Below are 22477 nucleotides of genomic sequence, written 5' to 3' on the forward strand. Positions count from 1 at the left end.
GGCACCATGGTATACCTACCGCACACGTCCGTAGGGGGGAACCCGGGGGAGACGCGGTTCCGGGGGACGGAGCAAACCCTACTACCTATACATGACAGGTACTACCATTTACGCCAATCTCATGATGCTGGAGAGCCCAGACGGTTCCCCCAACACCTTATTCGTAATCAACTTGACAAATAGGGGACGACTTATTACCGCTGGACGGACAAGACATAGGACCTCATCCACTACGACAGTAAGCCCAGACACTCGGCATCCCAAGGGAGACAGGTGAAGTTTAAATCATGGCCCATACCCCAATAGAGCTCCCGACCGTGGACACGCTCAGCAATCATCGACATGCGACTTACGCCATTATATATGTCGAAACTGAAGAACTGAGCCCCTGTACGTGTGCGGCTGCCACGAGACGTTACAACCCACATACATACACTGGCACCTCACTCCCTCCCAGCGATGCAGGTTACACACATGTCCCGCACTTACAATGGGCCAGACATGGAACCTGACGGTCACCTTTATGCTCACTAAACTTCCTAGACGGAAGCACCGCGATTACCCTATGGTCGGGAACACCGCTCGCTGGCATAGCCCAAAGTAAGGGACACTACCTACCCTGGGACACGGACACACACAGCCCACACGCCCTTGCTTTTCCCACCCCTGCAGTACGCACTATCTTCCACTCTGACAACACACGGTCCCACACTTGACCACCCTTGAACCTATACAGACTCATGCTACATATATAAACGTTTCCTCACGGTATTGCCTGACCGTTTGAACGGCGAGGATATACGTGTTCTACGTTTATTGAATCCACCCGCTCATAACATCATGAATAACACACTAACGCCACCTCGGATCAGAACCTGGTGGATCACATCATGTTGTGTCACACCACGACACACCCGCACACCCACTAACACTGACCGACGATGTTACCCGCTAATAGCCCTAAGTTCCCAGAGACATCTCATCCCCATATGCCTGCATTGCACAGGTCCTTGGATAACAGCAGGGCCAGACACGGTCCTCACGAGATATGATGTTACCATTTCAACTGGGGATTACGCCCATACTTACACCGTGCTCTGATGTTGAATGTTTTTGCTGATAATGATGTCTTGTAGTACAATTACTCGTTTCTATGTCTCTACAATATTGTAACACTGTACCTTCATATATTTTCTTTATTGCGGGCCTGCGAGCCCAAAATTTCTCTGTCTTATACTTCAATAAAAATTGATTTTCAAAAAAAAAAGTTTATGTGGGCTGCAAAAAGAACCAAAATTTGAATTTTTATAGAAATGTAGGTTTATTTTTAAAAGTACAATGTAAAAAAAAATAAAAAGCACCGCCTCTTTTAAACCCCAGCACCCTCCACTACTAAACACCAGTCCCCCCCCCCCCTCTACTAAACCCTAAAAAAAAAAACAATATTAGCTATCAAGCAGACTCCACTGCCAGCATGCGATTCCAGAGCGATTCCAGAGTCCAGCCTCTGGTATACCCCCAGCGCACCCTTTGCCAAAGCGGATCCTCCCGCTACTCCTTGAAATTTTGTGAAGGTGGAGCACATTGACGTCACGTCTGAATGTGACGTGGTATTGCATGCCTCCGTGCACCTCCAGGTCCTCCATTGTCCAGCCGCGGCCATCGCAACACTGACCAACACACACTCACTGACAGACACACACACTGACAGACACACACACACACACACTGACACACACACACTTACTGACAGACACACACACACTTACTCACTCAATCATAGGCTCACTGACAGACACACACACTCACTGACAGACACACACACACACACACTGACCAGGTCTGGATTAACATAGGGGCTGGTGGAGCTGAAGCTCCAGGCCCAGGCCCAGGCCCATAAAATAGGGCCATTGATTTAAAAAAAATAAAAAAAGTTTTTTTTTTTTATTTATTTTTTTTTTTTACACACTACTCTTAGGGTTGCTTCCTGGCCAGTATTTATTTGAGGCTACCTGGCCGGGGGCCAATATGGCAGTTATACCGGCATTGTTATAGCAAGTATAGAAAGTATAAACAGAGATTAGTCTGCAATACCAGCACCCGCCAGTAGGAGTCGCTGTGTGTGTAAAGAGAGGCAGGGATAGGAAGTTGCAGCATATACCTGCATCTCTTTACTCACTGATCCACAGAGAGTCCAGACAGCAGCTCCCAGCCTGCAGAGACAGCCTACAGCTCAGGGAAGTGAGGGATGGGGTAAAGGCTGCAGGGAGACATTGGGACACTGAGACACTGTAAGACATGGGGACACAGGGAGACCTCTGGGGACGCTGAGGCACTTGGAGACACAGGGACACAGACAGACATGGGAACACAGACACACATGGGGACACTGAGACATGGGGACACTTAGACACTAGGGTACACTGAGACCTGGGAACACCGAGACACTAGGGGACGCTGGAAGACATGGGGACACAGACACTTGGACATAGAAACTTGGGACACTGAGACATGGGGACACTGAGACACTTGGGAATACTGGGAGACATGGGGACAATGAGACACTATGTGTCCCCATGTCTCCCAGCCAGTGTCTCAATGTTCCCATGTCTCCCAGTGTATGTGTCCCCATGTCTCCTAGTGTCTGTGTCTCCCAGTGTCCACATGTCTCCCAGTGTCCCCATGTCTGTGTCCTCTAGTTCTATATACTCGTCTTCTAATGATCACTTTAGGTTTACCTGGCTTGGATTTCAATGAAGATGTTTTGATTTCAGGAAAAATGTAATTGTAGATTGTTCTACCCCTTTTAAAGTGTTAATTGTATTTTCAATTTTGCACTGGGTAAGATTTTCCACTTTGGAGAACAACATGTACTTGAATTACTTCACTTATGTCTTTTGAGGAATTACATTATTCTAAATAATTAAAAAAAAATGTTTTGCCTTAATGGGAGCTGTAGCAAGAGCACTAGTAGTAGAAACATAGTAATATATACCTCCCAACTTGCATATTTTGCAGGGCTGGGGGAGCACAAGGCTGCTCTGGGAAATTTGTATTCATAAGAGACTAACACAAATATAGACGCCTACACATATAAGTATAATGTAACACCATAAAGGTCAATGTCTGAATTGCCACGGAGGGGAAGAAAAATAAATAAATAAATAAATAAACATAGATAAAGGAAACAATCTTCCTCATTGAAAAATAAATTATTTACAACATTAAGGCCAAGGGGGATGGAGGTCATAAAAAAGGTTTCCAGCTCCTCTAAAAATTCAAAAGCCCATAAGGTTTCATACAGAAAATGCAGAACTGGACAATAACCTGTCTTGAATAAAAAAACTAAACAAGACACAGTACCACTGCACTAGAGCCAAAAGACAACACAATATACATACTCAATGTTTAATACTAAAATAATTAGACCCAAGTGAAGCATCTAAAAATAAGAAAAGATAGCAACCTTCTCATAAGGGAAGAGTATTAAAAAGGAAAAAGGAAAAACAATCAAAAATAAGAATACAATTTCACTATAAAACACATATAAAAATTAACTGTTTTACATATACATACCTAAAATCAAATTAATATTAAAATAACAGTAAAATAATATATAACATAGTCCACAGAAAACTGTATCAGTCACAGAAGATCTCTGGCACTACACAAAACAGTATTGGAGAAAGTTAAATAAATCAAAGTCAGTGGCTTCAAGTCATAGAAGTCCATAATTCTGCAGTACGAAACTGTGGGGGAAGCTTGCACAGTTTCTGTACATCAAGTACACTACATTTTGCGATTTTCCCCGTTGCTTCTAAGAAGTGGAGGTTGCAAAAACTCCCAAAGTTGACCAATTTTTACAAAAAATTCTCCTTCCTCAGGCGAGCTCAGGACAACACATTTTCCATCATGATGGAATAACAGTTTAGTAGGGAATCACCAATCTCTACTAGAGGAGAACTTTCTCCTATTCAAAAGGGTATTTGGAGACCGGTATTGAAAGAATTGTAGTTATCCGTACTTCGCTGGTAAAATAAATTCTTCTCTCAATGTACATACAAATTGCTGCTTGATGTCTAAAAAATGAAATCTCACAAGTGTGTCTCTGGGTGCATTCGGTGGTGCTGAATTAGGTTTAAATAGTCTATGGTATCTCTCCATTGATAATTTGACATCCACAGCTTTCAGAAGAACCGAATGAATGATCTCTGAAATATGTTTACTGGGAGCATTCGGGGGAACACTTTCGGGGATACCCTGAATGCAAATGTTATGCATTTGGCTGATTCTAATTCAGTAGTTTCTAATTCAATCTTATAATAATCTTCTAATTCAGTGTTTTTAGCAGTTATAGATTGAATTTGCAGATTGAATGTCTACTTTTTTCATTTGCGGTTGGAAAGCCTCTTCCTGTAAATTTGCCAGTTAATTCCTCAGCCGCCAGTTCGGTGCAATAGTGCATCAAATCATGTAATCTATATTATATAGCTTTGCAGTAATGCCTGCGTATTCAAATGCACTGGAGCTTGCACTGGAAGCAGTCTTTAATGTCCCCTCTGCCACTCCCTCTTATGTGCAGGGACAGTTTTACTAACAGATTTTGCCACATGAGTCTTCTTCACAATTAACTTAGATTACTGCATGTTTCCAAATCCGATATAATCCAAATACAGTCAAATTAAAACTTTTTTCTATGCTTTTTCACGTTTTCTTTAGCCCAAGTTTTTGCATAGCTCAGCTAGTTCGTGGCCATCTTAATTGCCAGAAAATTCAAGCTCAACTTTTTCAGTTTTTAAGCATGTTGGGTTAGTGTTTAACACTGATCTATTGCAAAATCATTGTTCAAATAAGGATTCTTCAGATTAAAAGTGCATTTTGTCTTGATTGATAAGGAGCTCAGCTAGCAAGCAACCATCTTCTCTGCTGGTCAGGCTACGCCCCAAGAAATGTTTACAATATTTATACAGAATGATTGCTAAACACATTTATTGTATTTGTATTATGGAAATCACTAGTGAAATAATGTCCTCTCATGGACCCACCCACCAATTCTGATGTTGGACATCCAGTATGCACAGAACTGACATTAGCCAGCCCAAAGCTCTTGTTCCAACTGACGGTCACTCAGCGGTGGTGCTGCTGAATGAGGAGTTATACCTCCAGGAGTAAAGGGGTTAAACTCTGTATGTGCACTGCTTCAAGGTGATTTGCTGCACATATAGACTCCAAGCACCACGACCATCTCAAATTACTAGCGTTCTCATGGTGCCTTGAGTAACCCTTTAAGTTTTGCTGAAGGGGTCTTTTCAATTTCATATTAATCAGGTGGGACACAATGAATAGTGTACATTCTTATCCAAATATGTACATATACTGTGGGGTATAATATTGTAACTAGGCTGGTGGTTTTCAGAATAAACTGTATTTTGTTACACAGTGCTTTTGATTATCTGACAACAGATTTGCAAAAACACTCTAAAATAAAAACTATAAATAAAATCTCAGAGATGACTTTAGGCTATTTTGCATCTATAATAAAAAATAGTGAATCGCACAATTGTTCCTAAACATGTAAAAGACTGCAAAATAAAAAGTAATAGTGTGTAGTAATAGAAAAGGCAATAACATCCATTCTGATCAAAACAGCCTTGTGACCTCAGATATCCTTGTATGCTGTGTCCACAGTGTTTAAGCTCCATCTGCTTTATCTCTTGCATTTCTCCAGTGTCTATAGATAGATTTAAATGGGCAATCCTGACAAAATAGGTACATTTTTAAGCTACATTCAATATTTATTCTTTGCATTATCTGCCATTTTGCACTCTTTGCATTCCCTGCCATTTTCACTTTAGTGAATATCTTGTGAATATCATACCAGACAGGGTGATTCACTAAAGTGAGAATTAAATGTGAATTCAACATGAATTTCCAAATTAAGGTAAAATAGCTGAACTGGAAACATTATATTAAAAAAGTATCCTTGTCTACCTTGGCCTATAATTTAAAATACACTAAGAATTTGAGTTCTCACTTTAGTGAATAACCTTGTAACTAATTCTACTCACTAGTTATCAGGTTAAAATCTGGGGTTTCTTAACGCCAGGGTGAAAACATATTGATTTCACTTTTTGTTTTGGTTGCAAACAGCTACCAAAAGTGTCTGTCTGCCTTCCACATGCTGTGAATCATAAAGTTGTTGTGGATGGCCAAGGGTATGTGCAACCAAGGAATCATAAAAATATGAATATCTTATTTATGCACATAGTTAGCAAAACCTTTGTAGATAGCTCTGTGCAGAGCAGAAAGGTCACCAGAGCCTTCAGTTATCCTTGTTACTCACTGAACTGCCACTTACAATATTATTCACTAAACCCATTGTACAGGGATGTGGTATTTGTTGCCACTTTATCAAAAATGATATTAACCCCTTAAGGACACATGACATGTGTGACATGTCATGATTACCTTTTATTCCAGAAGTTTGGTCCTTAAGGGGTTAAACAGTATATTGGGTTGAAAACTAAAATCATCAGCAAAATTAAGCCCAAATAGGAGTCTAATTTTCTTTTTTTCTACTCACACAGATTCTCAACATTGCTGTGTTAGTAAAAAAAAAAAACACTCAATCACCACATTGCACATTTTAGTGAATATATTCACCGTTTATTTTAGTGTACTATAAAATACATAAAAAATATGCTTTTGTTCAATGAAGTCCTCCAGATGCATATGTGGTAAAGCTCCATTAAGTTGGTAAAAAGGAAAGCAGCGGATTAAAAACAACCAAAGAAGGTTGGCAGCAGAAGGAGTCAGATGTTCTGCATCTGTGAACAGGTAGTTCTTGAATTTCATGTGTTGGAAGCAATACAATAAGACAGGCAAAAAGATCTGATATAGTGATGGCTAGACAACTGGGTCAGATCATCTCCAAAATAGCAAGCCTTGTGGGGTGTTCCCGGTTGGCAGTGGGTTAGTATTTAGCAAAAGTGGTTCAAGGAAGGATAACCAATGAACCGGCATTTGGGTCATGGCACTTGGGCAGACTAGATGGGCCGAATGGTTCTTATCTGCCGGCACATTCTATGTTTCTATGGACGCATGTGGGCAGTAAAGGCAAGCCTGTCTGGTCCGATCACTACTGTAGCTTCAGTTGATGAACACACAGAACACAGAGCTCATGAGGGAGCAGTGCGAGGAGCAGGTGCATCAGTGCTCCCTCACCGCCGTCTCAATGCCCCCCCTGGATGCAGTACATTTTGGCAGAATAGACACCCGCCATCAAGTTAAACAGGTGCTTCTCTGCGTTAGCTGATATTTGCTTGCCTCATGGGGCTGACCTCCTCATGAGCCCCCTGTGACAGATTGAACGCAGAGGGCTCAGTCGCATTATTGATTCAGCAATCCCTGTTGTTCCGTCACTGAGCAGGTGTCGACAGGGCATCTGGGCTCCCTGGAATGACAGGCTGCGACCCCTGTAACCGTGGTAGTTCCGCCACTGGCAAGAAGGTTGCATTATGGGAAGAAGGCAATGTTATGGATGCTGAGAATTAAGCGAACACGGTTCACATGGTTATGAGAACATTTGAAATTTGGTGGGCATTAGTGTCACTGAGATTAAGTTAATATTCAGTTAATATAAAATTACACACAAACTGGGAAAACCTTTAGTAAACAACTTCACTCCTTAGTGTACTTTCCTAGGTACTCCAATAGGAAAGCATACAGCATATAAAAAAACAAGGTGCTAAACTTAAACTTCACTTAAATCCAAATGTATTACAAATTTCATGTGGGTGTGTCTATATGTGTATAGGTGATGAATATGATAATGGATAGATGGTGTGCTACTTGAGAGGAAGAAATGGGAATCAACAATTCCAAAAAACAGTTATGCAAATAATGGAGATAGTCTGCCTGGGTTCCAGATTTCCTAATAGACACACAGACACTGCCTAATACATACACACTGCCTAATACACACACACACACACACTGCCTAATACACACAATGCCTAATACACACACACTGCCTAATACACACACATGTTGCCTATTGTACACACACACACTCCTTAGTACACACACAAACAAACAAACACATACACAGCAAGCAGCACTTTCTTACAAACACTGGTGGGAGTTGCCCATTAGAAGTACCTCTCACAGGAGGCAGCAGCTCCTGTATGCTGAGCTCTCGTGGTACTCTGCTCTTCAGGAGCTGGCTTTTCACATCTTGTTGCGGGCGGTAGATGAGCAGTGTAGATACTGCTTCCACCCGGCAGCGCATCCCCGCCGACGTGTATATACATGGGGGAGCTCCAGACAGCCAGCAAAGCTGCTGAAAGCGCCCCCTCGATCTAAGTGGTCGTGGGCAATTACCAATTAAGCATGGGGAAACACGTGGAGGGGAGGTAGGGAATAATTTATGGGGCACCTGCCGCCCCTGTCAAAGTGCCGCCTGGAGCCATGGTCGAACCTATGGACAGGCTGGCCCTGCTAGGGCTGCACAAAACCAAAATACACCACTGGGCTACATAAAGTAACAGTGTTACACTTTACAAGACACTAAACTACTATTACTATACTCTATACTGGCGATATCCTTTTTATTGAATAAGATAAGACTGATATTGGGACACTTGCAACTTGATATTATTTACCTTTTTTGTGAATTTCCCATAATATATAGTTACATAGTTACATAGTTACATAGCTTAAAAGAGACTTGCGTCCATCAAGTTCAGCCTTCCTCATATATGCTTTTGCTGTTGATCCAAAAGAAGGGAAAAAACCCAGTCTGAAGCACTTCCAATTTTGCAACAAACTAGGAAAAAATTCCTTCTTGACCCCAAAATAGCAGTCAGATGTCTCCTTGGATCAAGCAGCTATTAGCCAACTAATTAGAAATTGTATCCCTGTATGTTATGTTTTTGCAAGTATTTATCCAATTGCAATTTAAACATCTGTATAGACTCTGACAAAACCACCTCTTCCGGCAATGAATTCCATATCCTTATTGCTCTTACTGTAAAAAAAACCTTTTCTTTGCCTTAGATGAAATCTCCTTTCTTCAAGCCTAAATGTGTGACCTTGTGTCCTATGTATAGCCCTGTTTATGAATAGATTTCCAGATAATGGTTTGTACTGGCCCCGAATATATTTGTATAATGTTATCATATCCCCTCTAAGGCGCCGTTTTTTCCAAACTGAAGAGATTTACATTTTTTTAACCTTTCTTCATAACTAAAATGCTCCATTCCTTTTATCAATTTTGTAGCTCGTCTCTGCACTTTTTCTAGTGCCATGATATCCTTCTTTAAAACAGGTGCCCAAAATTGCACAGCATATGCAAGGTGTGGTCTTACCAGCGATTTATAAAGAGGCAAAATTATATTTTCATCTCGAGAATTTATTTATATTCATCCCTATTTATACATGACAAAACCTTACTGGCCTTAGCAACGGCAGATTGACATTGCATATTGCTACCTAATTTGTTGTCTATAACAATTCCCAAATCCTTCTCGTGTGTGGTTATCCCTAGTTCACTACCATTTTGGATGTAAATTGCTTGTGCATTCTTAACCCCGAAGTGCATAACTTTGCATTTTTCTACGTTAAATTTCATCTGCCATTTTAGTGCCCAGTCCCCCAATCTATCCAAACCCCTCTGCAGCAAGGCAATATCCTGCTCACATTTTATTACTTTACAAAGTTGTGTGTCATCTGCAAACACTGATACATGGCTTTCAATGCCCATTTCAAGATCATTTATACATATGTTAAATAGAAGCGGTCCCAAAACAGAACCCTGAGGGACACCACTTACCACTTTTGTCCAGCTTGAAAATTTACCATTTATGACAACTCGCTGTACTCTATCCTTAAGCCAATGTTCTACCCAAGAACAAGAATATTCATCTAGACCAATTTATTTTAGTTTGAAGACTAACCTATTGTGAGGAACCGTATCAAATGCCTTGGCAAAATCCAAGTAGATCACATCCACTGCAACACCCTGATCTATATTTCTACTTACTTCTTCGTAGAATGCAATTAGTTTAGTTTGACATGACCTATGTTTCATAAAACCCTGCTGATTATTGTTAATAACACAGTTCTTCCCAATGAATTCCTGAATATTATCCCTTAATAGCCGTTCAAATAATTTCCCAGTCACAGAAGTTAAGCTCACAGGTCTATAATTTCCAGGCAAGGATTTTGAACCCTTTTTAAATATAGGAACAACATCTGCCTTCCTCCAATCCTCCGGTACAATACCTGAAACAAAAGAATCTTGAAAAATTAAATACAGAGGTTTTCATGTATGTTTTCATTTTTTAAACTCTTCAAACGTGTATTTAGGAACCTAACAACTACTGTCTATTCTACTGCATAGTTGACCATATTATCAATAACTATGTAAATATACACATAGTTACATTTAGGTAAGTCCGGGTTCAATTATAGTTGGCAGTGAAAACAAAAAAATTACTATCATTATAGTAACACTCTGGGTCTCTGATGCTGGCTTACCTTTAAGGGTTAAACTATGCAAGACAATCAGCAATCAGCATCAACTGATGCTCTCAACCAATCATTGGTGCCTCTTTCCAAGGCTTCTTGTTTTAATAATCTGAGAGAAGAGAAGAGAATGGGCATGGGCAGTGCTACATGGCACTGAATTCAAGACCTCATGGCACTAATGCAACTCAATGCCAATGAAGTTGTTATGGTGCTATGGGTGTGACTTTAAAAACATATGACATGACTGTTTCATGCATGCTAGTTAATGGAACCAATTACACTGGTTATTATCACCACTGGACATAGTTCCATTATCCCATGTATAGATCAGAAGGATAATTTGAGGCTTACACCTATCATTTTACTATGCCTTTTTATGTTTAACCTGTTTATTAGTTTTATATAAAACATATAAACAGTAAAAAATATGTTCATTTTACAAACAAAGACATTAGATACATATAATATAGTTTAGTATATTTCTCAGGTAGAAAAATCAGGTGAATATATTTGAACACAGCATATCAAGCTATTTGAGTTTAACCCTTTAAGTCCGGAGGACGTACTATTACGCCACGCAGAAACCGGCTCTAAACGCCGGCGGGCGTAATAGTACGTCCTCGCTTTTATTGCCGCCCACGTGGCCGGCGGTATTCTCCCGCTGCAGATCGCGGTCGGGGGGATGCCTGGCCCCCCGGGCAACCCCCACTGTGGCCGGTGACCGCGATCTGCAGTCTCTGATCGCAGTGACAGGCTGTCACTGCGACCAGTATTCAGCATGTGTCAGCCGATTTCAAATCGGCTGACACATGCGGCCGGCGGCTTTCCCGTTGTGCAGATCGCGGTCGGGGGACTTACCTGGCCCCCCAGGCAGTCCCCCTGGGGTCAGTGACCGCGATCTGCTAAGTCTGATCGCAGTGACAGGCTGTCACTGCGATCTCAAATCACTCTGATCGCAGTGACAGCCTGTCACTGCGATCAGTGTTACATGTGTCAGCCTATTGGCTGACACATGTAACTGGCACAGTGATCCCCCTGCAGATTGGAAGGGGGGAGTGCTTGTACCACCCAGGCACTCCCCCCTGTGGTCAATTACCCAATCTGCAGGAGGTGATCACAGTGACAGGCAGTCACTGTGATCACTGATCCTGTGTGTCAGCCAGTGATGTGAAATCACTGGCTGACACTGTATCTGCCCCCTGTCCTGTAAAAAAAATAAAATATTAGTTCAAAAAATAAATTAAAAAAATTACAGTAACAAATAAAATATACTTAGATCATATGTATTATATATATATGATCTAAGTATATAAGTATATATATATATATATATACACACATACACACACACACACATTTACACATACACGACGTGTATTTAAATATTAATAAATAAATATATATATATATATATTAATATCAAATTACACGTAGACTGATACTGATTAAATATATATATAATTATTGTTATATATATATATTTATATATAATATAAAAAATATATATGTAAATACGTAAAAAAATAACATAAAAAAAATATAGATGTGTGTTATTTCGTTCTAACTGTATTGTGATAATAATATATATATATATTTATATCAAAATACACGTAGAACAAAATAATATATATCATAATATATATATATAAAAAAATTATATATATATATACGTATATATACACATATGTATATATATATATATATATATACATATATTAATTCTACACATATATTTATGTAATAATTTTACATAATTAGGTATCCTAATTAATTACAATTAGCGGGACCTGCCTGACAACCCATGCCGAAAGTATAGGGAATTTAATTTGCTAGCACTATATTTAACCCTATAACTTTCCAAGACACCATAAAACCTGTACATGGGGGGTACTGTTTTACTCGGGAGACTTTGCTGAACACAAATATTAGTGTTTCAAAACAGTAAAATGTATTACAACGATGATATCGCCAGTAAAAGTGACGTTTTCTGCATTTTTCACGCACAAACAGCACTTACACGGACGATATTATTGCTGCAATACTTTTTACTGTTTTGAAATACAAATATTTGTGTTGAGCGAAGTCTCCCGAGTACAACAGTACCCCACATGTACAGGTTTTATGGTGTTTTCAAATGTTACAGCGTCAAATATAAGGCTTGTGTTTCATTTTTTTCACATTAAAATTCGCCAGATTGCTTACGTTGCCTTTGTGACCCTATGGTAGCCCAAGAATGAAAATTACCCCTATGATGGCATAACATTTGCAATAGTAGACAACCCAAGGTATTGCAAATGGGGTTTGTCCAGACTTTTTTAGTAGCCACTTAGTCACAAACACTGGCCAAAATTGGCGTTTTTTGCTTTTTTCACACACAAACAAATACTAACGCTAACTTTGGCCAGTGTTTGTGACCAAATGGCTACTAAAAAAGACTGGACATACCCCATTTGCAATACCTTGGGTTGTCTACTATTGCAAATGGTATGCCATTATGGGTGTAAATTTAATTCCTGGGCTACTATACAGTCTCAAAGGCAACGTAACCAATCTGGCGAATTTCAATTTCAAATGTAACACGCTATATTTGACCCTGTAACTTCCCAAAACACCATAAAACCTGTACATAGGGGGTACTGTTTTACACGTGAGACATCGCTGAATACAAATATGTGTATTGTATTGCAGTAAAAGCAAACAGTATTTTGACATCCACAGTTAAAATGTCACATAGAACTAAAAAAAATTAAAAAAATCTTTTTTTTCTCCCATTTTTTTAATATATTTTTTATATTAAATTATGTTTAATACCTAAATATTTGATGTTAAATGAAAGCCCTGTTTCCCCTGAATAAAATGATATATAATAAGGGGGGATGCATTTCATATGAAAGAGGTGAATTACGGTTGGACAGACATATAGCGCAAATGCCAGGTTTTGTTTACGTTTTGTTCTGTTCACAACTTGTACATTTGGCTGCGGTGTTAAGGGGTTAAAGTTCAGATAAAGATATTTTAAGGAATTTCCTCTATTTTGTTGATCCAATACACACTGCCTAATCCTAATTATGGATATGATTTAAATTATTGTTTGAACAAGTTGGTAAATAAGTTGATTTTTATATTGAATAAAGGATGGCGTTAAAGTTTGTTTCCAATGTCTCGCGATTATTATTTTTGCAGGCATGAGACAATGGAGAGTCAGTATTTGTTGATTTTTTGGAAGTTTACCCCAATTAAGATGGAGAAGGGCTGTTTCTGGGGATTTTTTTTAAATTTATCTTTAAGGCTATCAGATTAAGATATATCAAATCCCAAAATGCAGTTATTCTTGGACAGTTCCACCATATATGTAGCATTGAACCTTCATGGGCTAGACATCTCCAACAAAGTGGGGAGTTAATTGAAGATATTTTGACCAGTCTGATTGGGACTAAGTACCATCTATGTAAGAGTTCAAAATGAGTTTCTATAATATTAAGACAATGTATGTATTTGTTTTAATTGATTTTAAAGAGGAACACCAGTCCTCTTCTGTAATTGTTTGATTCAGCTCTTTTTTCCATTTCTCTTTTGCTGGGGATCTATGTGTAAACATGATTGTATTATTAATTCTTTGGCTATTGAACTAACTGCTTTAACCACTCTTTCATTGAAGATTTTACGTATTAGCTTTTTCTTATCTCTTTTTGTCTTTAAAAGATATTCATTCAGGAAGCTTTTTACTCTTATATACGGAAAAATTTTCATTTTAGGTTGTCAAATGACCTTAATTTAGAGTTTAGGAGAAGGTCTTCTATAAAATTACTATACTATAAATATTACTATGCCTTTAACCAAATAAACACTATAAAATATAAAGTTAAATATTCAAAAGGAAATGGTCAGTACTATAATGCTGCCAGTACAAAAATGTTTAGTAAATATATATTTTCTTGCATGTACATTCAACAAATATTTTTCAATATTCTCTTTATTTTAGCTTTATGCCACAATTCAAAGGGATCATCAAAAAATTAAAAGGAGAGCCCCTCTTCCGCCAAGTCCTCAAATGCCAAATGAAATAAATGAAGAAAAAGAGAACAGGAAAAGCACCACAGGTACATGAGGACTAATATAACATTACTTGAAGCTTGTGATTTTAACTAGGGGTTGAAATCATCTTTTGCAATTCCTTTTTTAAAGTGCATATACATATATGAATATATTATATATGATCTCTGCCAACTATACCGCTACCAATTATTGATTTAAGGGGATACATATTTATACAACAAATATGTGTCTTGCAATTGTGTTCTTTGTAACTTCCTTTTTGTATCAATAAACATAATTGGCCTGTAAATAAAGGTCCATAGAGATCTAACACAATGTATTTTTGTTTGCTAAATAGAGGTTTTATTTAATCTATACTATGTAACATCTCTAGGGTTATTCTCTAAACACTGAATTCCTTAAATCTGTATTATATGATATAATCTGGTCCCATAAGGAAGCATTTGGAGTGCAAAATCTGGACATTGATCAAAGTATTTATCAGTTATAATTGTGCAGGACTGTTTCCATATCAAAATAAAAGTAGTCAGGATTTCATTATGTATGGATCCAGCTGAATCAATTGAAACCTGGATCTGAATAATAGCAATATGCAACTGAATGCACAAGTTCAACAGAATTGACAACTCTCTTCCTTTAATTTGGTTTAATTGGATTCACACAATTTGACTGGACCAAATTGGCTGACCAGATAATGATCAATTATAATACAAGTTAATAAAAAAATTTCAGTTATCACCATTATGATGGCTTACTCAATTGGAGAAGGCATTCATCCCATAGTTGGGGTCCCATATATCCCAAATACAGAAACTTGTTGATTCAGCTATTAAAATGAAATGGATGCTTTATGTATGCTATTTATTAACTTTCTAATGTTTTATTTTAACCATGTGCCTGCTTGCAGTTTGTGCTGGTTGTGTGCAAATGTTATGGATTTCTGTTGTGATGTCTTTAAAAACAGTTATGTTTATTTTGCAAGTTTTCCTGTTACTGGTTTTGTTCAGAGTGAATATAGTGTAAATTCTTTGTTTTGACCAAATGAACCAATCCAGATCAAATTCTGACCTTAGAAAATAATCCTACTGATGGTAATATATAGTTCAATATGAACCATACTACATATGCTTTATAAATAATATTTTTAACACCTTAAAAACAATATAAAAGTATGTTCTTTAACCCCTTAAGGACCAAATGTCTGGAATAAAAGGGAATCATGACATGTCACACATGTCATGTGTCATTAAGGGGTTAAATCACATGGCAACAATCTTTCTTAAAAGGTTACTTCAACCATCATAACCACTACAGCCAGCCCATTTTGCAATCATTTGCACTCTTATCTGGTCCTACTTAGGTCATATCTCCGATGTATGCAGGTTTCAGCATCAACATCTGCAGAGCTGCAGAAGCCAGATTTTGATCCTGCCACTCATTTATTGACTGAGAGTGTCATCTGACCACTGTCAGCTAATGAATTAATTATGTGCATAGGATTATGCACATAATTCAAATTATCCAGCCCAGAACTTTTGTTCCAAGCACTTTGCATGTGCAACATTTCATGGCGAAAACACTGCACATTAAAATTCCTGGTATAGTAGCAAAATATATAAAAGTATTTATATATTTGTAATTTTAAGAAAATGGAATTTAATTTTAATATAATTCTATCCCATGTGAATATCTTTGCAATATCTTGCAGTATTTGGGAATTGCAAAAATGATTGTAATCCAATGATCAGTGTTGATGCTGGAATCCTATATAACATGTTGGAATGCTGATAACCTTGTAATCTTAGTAACCTAATGTCCTATAAATTGGTGACAGCATGTTTTATTCTTGATAGCCGGCATATTTGTAGTTTTAAGGCATGTTTAGAGTGTTTTGCTTTTGTTATCACAAAAAAAAAAAACATTTAACTTACATAAATAAATCTGTAATAATATGTATGTGTGTGCCCAAATGGAATAAAACAACTACAATAAATAGAAACAAAGTGGACCATTTATCCACAAAATGAGTAGATGACAAGGTCAGCTTCATTGGAATGTGATATATCTATGTCTGTTAATCCAAGTTGCTTGCAAATGTGTAGATGTAAATTAAGTTCTTTACAGAGGTTTACATATTGCTTAGTATAAAGGCTTTGTATTTTTGTATACTTCTACAGTGCCAATGTATCTCAATGCTTAGATGTATCTGCAATATTTTGAAATTATTTTAATGACCTGCTTAGCCTTGTAATACATAGAGAAACACTCATTGCAAGTACTATACATTGTTCAACCTTAACATTAAAACAACCTGACTCATTTAGAGCCCCCTAATTCTGGGCTCCTTATGCCCACCCAAGCCACAGCTTTACTAGGATAGCAGATAATGTCTTAGATATAGTCTGTCATTACACTGCATTCCGTTCTATTTATTGTGTCTTTTGGATGGCCTCACTCCCTCTGACGCTGCTATCCCTGCCTCCAAGGCCCTAAATAAAAAGCCATCATACCCGACGAACTTAAAATAAAATAAAAAACCAGAGCGCAAAAAAATAATCCATCTTCACCCATGGAGGGCTCCGCGCAGACTGAGCTACGCAGGGCGGGGGAAGGCTTATAAAGCCTTGTCCCGCCCTGCAATTAGGCTAAGAACACTCTGACTGGTGGGTTTAAGCCAATCAGAGTGCTCTTTGTCATTTTACACAGATTTGTCATTAATTTTTTTAGCGTCGGGTTTTTTCTATTTCGTCAGGATTTTTTTTTGCGCTCAGGTTTTTTTATTTTATTTTAAATTCGACGGGTATGATGGCTTTTTATTTGGCCTTTTTTGGGGGCTGAAAAATTAAGATTTTAGAAAAAAGAAGACGTCAAATGGTAAGTTGAATTTTTCTTTACAGGTTAGTTATTTTATTCCCCCCTCACTATTGTTTAGGGTGAGGGGGGTAGGTAGGGGGTAACATTTTTTGGGGTGGGGTGACTAGGGCCTTGGGGACCCCTAGTCACCTTTGATTGTGGATGTTTATTTAGGGCCCCTACTCACCACTCAGGGGTGGGGGCCCGGGGGGAACAGTAGGTCCCCCCTTATTGCTTTTTTTAGGGCCCCCACCAACCGCTCAGGGGTGGGGGTCAGGGAGGAGGACAGTAGGTCCCCCCCTCATTATTTTTATAGCCCCCACCCACCGCGCAGGGGTGGGGGCCGGGGAGGGGAGGACAGTAGGTCCCCCCTCATTATTTTTATGGCCCCCACCCAACGCTCACGGGTGGGGGTGGGGGGGAGGACAGTAGGTCCCCCCATTGTGATTTACGGCCCCCACCCACCGCGCAGGGGTGGGGGCCGGGGGAGAGGACAGTAGGTCCCCCTCATTATTTTTAAGGCCCCCACCCACCGTGCAGGAGTGGGTGATGGGGGGGGGGAGGACAGTAGGTCCCCCCCCTCATTATTTTTATGGCCCCCACCCAACGCTCCCGGGGGGGGAGGACAGTAGGTCCCGCCTATTGTGATTTATGGCCCCCACCCACCACGCAGGGGTGGGGGCCGGGGGGGAGGACAGTAGGTCCCCCCCTCATTATTTTTATTCCCCTATATAACAATGTTTGGTATTTAGTGAATATTCCCCTGTATAACAAGGATTGGTATTTAGTGAATTTTCCCCTATATATTCCCCTGTATAACAATGTTTGGTATTTAGTGAATATTCCCCTGTATAACAATGTTTGGCATTTAGTGAATATTCCCCTATATAACAATGTTTGGTATTTAGTGAATATTCCCCTGTATAACAATGTTTGGTATTTAGTGAATATTCCCCTGTATAACACTGTTTGGCATTTAGTGAATATTCCCCTGTATAACAATGTTTGGTATTTAGTGAATATTCCCCTGTATAACAATGTTTGGTATTTAGTGAATATTCCCCTGTATAACAATGTTTGGTATTTAGTGAATATTCCCCTATATATTCCTCTGTATAACAATGTTTGGTATTTAGTGAATATTCCCCTGTATAACAATGTTTGGTATTTAGTTAATATTCCCTTGTATAACAATGTTTGGTATTTAGTGAATATTCCCCTGTATAACAATGTTTGGCATTTAGTGAATATTCCCCTGTATAACAATGTTTGGCATTTAGTCAATATCCCCTTGTATACCAATGTTTGGCATTTAGTGAATATTCCCCTGTATAACAATGTTTGGCATTTAGTGAATATTCCCCTGTATAACAATGTTTGTCATTTAGTGAATATTCCCCTGTATAACAATGTTTGGCATTTAGTGAATATTCCCCTGTATAACAATGTTTGGTATTTAGTGAATATTCCCCTGTATAACAATGTTTGGCATTTAGTGAATATTCCCCTGTATAACAATGTTTGGCATTTAGTGAATATTCCCCTGTATAACAATGTTTGGTATTTAGTGAATATTCCCCTGTATAACAATGTTTGGTATTTAATGAATATTCCCCTGTATAACAATGTTTGGCATTTAGTGAATATTCCCCTGTATAACAATGTTTGGTATTTAGTGAATATTCCCCTGTATAACAATGTTTGGTATTTAGTGAATATTCCCCTGTATAACAATGTTTGGTATTTAGTGAATATTCCCCTGTATAACAATGTTTGGCATTTAGTGAATATTCCCCTGTATAACAATGTTTGGTATTTAGTGAATATTCCCCTGTATAACAATGTTTGGTATTTAGTGAATATTCCCCTGTATAACAATGTTTGGTATTTAGTGAATATTCCCCTGTATAACAATGTTTGTCATTTAGTGAATATTCTAGTGTATAATAATGTTTGGTATTTAGTGAATATCCCCCTACTTAACAATGTTTGGCATTTAGTGAATATTCCCCTATAGAACAATATTTGACATTTAGTGAATATTCCCCTGTATAACAATGTTTGGCATTTAGTGACTATTCCCCTGTATAACAATGTTTGGCATTTAGTGAATATTCCCCTGTATAACAATGTTTGGCATTTAGTGAATATTCCCCTATATAACAATGTTTGGTATTTAGTGAATATTCCCCTGTATAACAATGTTTGGCATTTAGTGAATATTCCCCTGTATAACAATGTTTGGTATTTAGTGAATATTCCCCTGTATAACAATGTTTGGTATTTAGTGAATATTCCCCTGTATAACAATGTTTGGTATTTAGTGAATATTCCCCTGTATAACAATGTTTGGCATTTAGTGAATATTCTAGTGTATAATAATGTTTGGTATTTAGGGAATATTCCCCTACTTAACAATGTTTGGCATTTAGTGAATATTCCCCTATATAACAATGTTTGGTATTTAGTGAATATTCCCCTGTATAACAATGTTTGGCATTTAGTGAATATTCCCCTGTATAACAATGTTTGGCATTTAGTGAATATTCCCCTGTATAACAATGTTTGGTATTTAGTGAATATTCCCCTGTATAACAATGTTTGGTATTTAGTGAATATTCCCCTGTATAACAATGTTTGGTATTTAGTGAATATTCCCCTGTATAACAATGTTTGGCATTTAGTGAATATTCCCCTGTATAACAATGTTTGGCATTTAGTGAATATTCCCCTGTATAACAACGTTGGATATTTAGTGAATATTCCTCTATATAACAATGTTTGACATTTATTGAATATTCCCCTGTATAACAATGTTTGGTATTTAGTGAATATTCCCCTGTATAACAATGTTTTGCATTTAGAATAAAAAAAAAAATAATAATAAAATAAATAAATAAAATGAATGCAGCTTCCGAATGAATCTAAATCGTATGCTGTCTAGGAGGTGGGAGGGTCTGGGAGGGAGGGTCTGCTGCTGATTGGCTGGAATGTGTCTGCTGACTGTGAGGTACAGGGTCAAAGTTTACTCAATGATGACGAATAGGGGGCGGACCGAACATCGCATATGTTCGCCATCCGTGGCAAACGCGAACAAGCTATGTTCGCCAGGAACTATTCGCCAGAGACCCGTTCAGGACATCACTATTTACTAATACTAAGTAATTTTTACTTAGTATTAGTAAATTTGGCTGAAAGACCAATTTATGTCTTTCAGACTTTTGGTAGATAACTCCCGAATACCGTGGGAATTAGGGAGTTATCTACCAAGCGCCTGCAAGAGAAGTCCCGAGGTGCCGAAGTCCCAAAATTCGGAAATGCTGAAGTTCCGAAATTCTGAAGTGTTGAAGGTCCGAAGTTGGCGAATTTCCGAAGTGTCGAAGAGCCGAAGTTCGCCGTGGCGAACGCGAACAAGCAATGTTCGCCGGGAACTATTCGCCATCACTAATGGCGTGGGTTTTTTGCTCTCTCTTATTGTTCCTTTCAACCTTTCCACACTTATTCTTTTAAACTTTTGAAGTCCATTTTATTCATCTATTCAATGGTCTCTCAACCCATGTTGCCGTTATCCACCACCCCTTCTCTAAGTTTCCTTGCTGGTTGTTTTTGCTTGGACTCCTTATATTCCCTCTCATTTGCTTCCATTCATAATATCAGTCAATATGGTGGTGTTTTTTTTATGGTGTGTGCTTGGTAACCATCTAGCCTTTGCTCTGTTTCTAATTTTTTAAACACATTTTTTCCTCTGTCTGACCACCATCTTCTAACCTGCTTTGTCAATGTGCAACTCAATATCTCTTAAATCAAGCTTATATCAGTCAGCTAAAAATCTATGCTATCTTGATCTGCACCTCTTCTCTTCCTCTTTCTAGTTTTCACTGTCTACTCTCTAACCTCTCTCCTGTTCTTCTCAAGCTACCTTATACTGCAATTCTCTTCTATCTACTGCTTGTGGCACTGCTCCACCTATTAAAGCTCACTCTATGTGCCAGCCCGGGGTGTATTTACCCCGAGGCAAACAAGGCACTTTCTGGAGGGCAGTCTCTTGTCCTAGGGGGCCCAGGAGCTGGCCGGGTGGCCACCTCAGGGCCCCACAGGCTGACAGTGGCGGAGCTTTCCGTTCGGGCGGTGAGGGAGCACTAATCCTCCTGTTCAGCCGGAATATGACGTCATTCCGGCTCCGGCATCATTACGTGGCACGCAAGGGAGCTGAACAGGAGGATTAGTGCTCCCTCGCTGACTGCAGTCGCCGGCCACCCAGCAGCCCCACTGGATCCCAGGGAAAGTGTTAATCCAGTCTGTTAGTAAATAGTCTGTTAGTGAGTGTGTATGTGTATTTATCAGGGGGGGTGCCTCAGTTTTGTCATGCCTATGGCAGCACAAAACCAGGATACACCACTGGTGCCAGCCACACCTTAAATCCTGGTACAACAAGCTCACCCAGTGGTGTATCCTGGTTTTGTGCTGCCGTAGGCATGACAAAACTCAGGCGCCCCCCCTTTCCCTGCCACCCCCTTACCCCTTCCCCACCTTCTAAATACACACACACACACATTCACTGACAGACACACATACACTAGTTAACAGACACGCATACACTCTCGCTCACAGACACACACAATTAACAGACACAGACACACACACTCACTACAGACACACACACACACACATACACACACACTCACTAACAGACACACACACACACACTAACACACACACACTAACAGACACACACACACACTAACAGACACACACACACGCACTAACAGACACACACACTCACTAACAGACACACACACTCACTAACAGACACACTCACTAACAGACACACACACACACTCACCAACAAACACACACTAACACACTCACATTTTTTTTTAAATTCAATCCCCCCAGCCTCCTTACCTTTGGGAATGCTGGGGTGGATTCTCGTTTCCCTGGGGTCCAGTGGGGCTGCTGGGCGGCGGGCGGCTGGTGACTGCAGGCGACGAGGGAGCACTGATCCTCCTGTTCAGCTCCCTTGCGCGCCGCAGAGTGA

General features: G+C 39.1%; 1 protein-coding gene across 1 annotated transcript in view; it reads left to right on the plus strand.

The window, feature by feature from the left end:
• The window catches only part of COBL (cordon-bleu WH2 repeat protein), a 761158-nt gene that overhangs the window by 626190 nt on the left and 112491 nt on the right, over positions 1–22477 (plus strand). The window contains exon 9 of the mRNA XM_063452038.1: positions 14513–14630. Coding sequence (XP_063308108.1) covers positions 14513–14630 — 118 coding nt within the window. The remainder of the gene's footprint in view (positions 1–14512; positions 14631–22477) is intronic.

The sequence above is a fragment of the Pelobates fuscus genome, chromosome 4, assembly GCF_036172605.1.
Source record: "Pelobates fuscus isolate aPelFus1 chromosome 4, aPelFus1.pri, whole genome shotgun sequence".
Taxonomy (NCBI): Eukaryota; Metazoa; Chordata; class Amphibia; order Anura; family Pelobatidae; genus Pelobates; species Pelobates fuscus.